Genomic DNA, 2,229 nt, shown 5'->3' on the forward strand with positions numbered 1-2,229 from the left:
ATTTTCTTTAATTAATCAAAAATGAAAATGAAGGTTCTGGAAAAGACGTAGCCGTAGCTTCTCGCACTTTCCGCTCCACATTCAAGCCCCACCACACATGATACACACTCACACATTCCAATACTCTCATCTTTTTTTTTTATTTTCATTTTCCTCCCCTCTCTTTCTCTATAGGAGTAGTATTTCATATATTTCGCTCCTTCTGGAACATCGCACGCCCTCTCTCTCTCTCATCATTTAAATCCCTACCACGAACTTTCTAGAAACAAACCAATCTTCTCTCCTCATCTCATCTCCTTCCTTCCAAACTTCCAACTTCCTCTCTCTTCTTTCTCTCTCTAAACATCATTCTCTCCTTTCACTTTCTAATCTTACCTTCTCTTTCTGGATCTGAAATTTGTTCCAGATTTTTTTAACACTATGCCTCCTATGCCGGCAGATCAAAACGGAGATTCCGCCGGCGCCGGCTCCGGCAGTGGAAACGGCGTTGATTCTCAGCAACGAACTCTTCCGACGCCATTTCTTACTAAAACTTATCAGCTTGTTGATGATCCATCCGTCGATGAATTGATCTCATGGAATGATGACGGATCTAGCTTCATTGTTTGGCGACCTGCAGAATTTGCTCGTGATTTGCTTCCTAAATACTTTAAGCATAATAATTTCTCTAGCTTCGTCCGCCAACTTAATACTTATGTATGTAATTGTAACTCTCTCTTTCTTTCTCTCTCTTCCTTTTTATTGGATAAAGAAGATGATTCGTGGATCTAATTTTTTTACTTTTTTGGATTTAATTAGGGTTTCAGAAAAGTTGTGCCAGATCGTTGGGAGTTTGCTAATGATTGCTTCAAACGAGGCGAGAAATTGCTCTTACGAGATATTCAACGCCGGAAAATATCGCCGGCGCCGGCAATTAATTCACCGATGGCGACAGTTGTGACACCGATAGCTGTTCAGGCGACGGTGACAGTAGCAGCGCCACCTCCGGTGGCGGTGAGGACGGCGTCTCCGTCGAACTCCGGTGACGAGCAAGTGCATTCGTCGAATTCGTCTCCGTCTCCTATCGTTGTGACGCCGCAGAGAACGACGACAAATTGCGGTTCTTCGACGGAGATTTTGGAAGAGAATGAGAAATTGAGGAGAGAGAATTTCAATTTATCGCAGGAGTTAAATCATTTGAGAGGATTGTGTAACAATATACTAGCGTTAATGAGTAATTATGCGTCGGGGCAACATGAGACCGGCGGATTAACGGAAGGAAGGCAGTTGGAATTGTTACTGGCTAAACCGGTGACAGTTGAACCTGAACATTGCGGTGGTTCTAGCGGTGGCGCAACCGCGAGTGGAGGAGATAAGGTGGAGGAAGAGATAGAAGAAGGAGAAGGATGTCCGTGTCAGCCGTGTCCAAGGTTGTTTGGGGTTTCCATCGGAGCGAAACGAGTGAGGAGAGAGGGAGACGAAGAAAACCGCCGTAGTGGTGAGCCGGTACCACCACAACAAGAAGAGCAAGGTTCCGGTGATGATCTCACCCGACAATAATAAATTGACAAGCGTGAAAATCAAACCGTATTAAAATTGTAAGATTAGTAAGGGTAAGCCATAAAGTATTTGATGATCAATGGTTAAAGAGTGGAAGAAAGAGACATGAGTAGAATAAGGACGCGTGTGCAGAGGTGGGGCCCGATGTCCGTTTAGAGGATAAGAAAATTGATGATGATATACGGCAGATAATTTGAGGAAATAGAATTTGTGGGATTCTTCTTTAAGTTGTTTCTGGAAAGTCAATGTTAGGATGCTTTCTCTGGAAATTGTGAGGAGAGAGACTGCAGTATACAGCTGGGTGGAGCCAACATCAAAAGTTAGAGAGTTGAGACCCACACGTGAAACACGACAAAAGATTCGCAAAAACTTTTACAAGGAAAAAGTGTCAAGAGATTCAAAGTTTTACCCCCAAAAATGAATAAAAAATTATAAGTGTGTTTTTGTAGCACATTTTATTCTGTTGTAGGAATTGCTAGATTAAGATGTAAATAGTTTAGTTGTATAATACAAGTGGGATATGAAAATGATAAAAGTTGACGTTGGAAAAGCTTAGAGAGATTTGGTTGATTCAGGATTACAAGGACAGATCAGCATTTGCTTTTTTATTTTCTTTTAGGGTAGGAAAGATATTGGTTGTATACTTCATGTTTTTTATTAAAAAAAAAAGTAGTAAGAAAAAATTATCTA

The 2,229-nt window shown here is 41.3% G+C and overlaps 1 protein-coding gene across 1 annotated transcript; it reads left to right on the forward strand.

Annotated features, from left to right (window-relative positions):
- Positions 1-2,229, forward strand: LOC104892325 (heat stress transcription factor B-2b). The gene is made up of 2 exons (XM_010678223.4): positions 1-696; positions 799-2,229. Exons 1-2 carry the CDS (start codon positions 421-423, stop codon positions 1,537-1,539), a joined length of 1,017 nt encoding a protein of 338 aa, XP_010676525.2. The 5' UTR covers positions 1-420; the 3' UTR covers positions 1,540-2,229.

The sequence above is a fragment of the Beta vulgaris genome, chromosome 5 (assembly GCF_026745355.1).
Source record: "Beta vulgaris subsp. vulgaris cultivar EL10 chromosome 5, EL10.2, whole genome shotgun sequence".
NCBI classification, from domain to species: Eukaryota; Viridiplantae; Streptophyta; class Magnoliopsida; order Caryophyllales; family Amaranthaceae; genus Beta; species Beta vulgaris.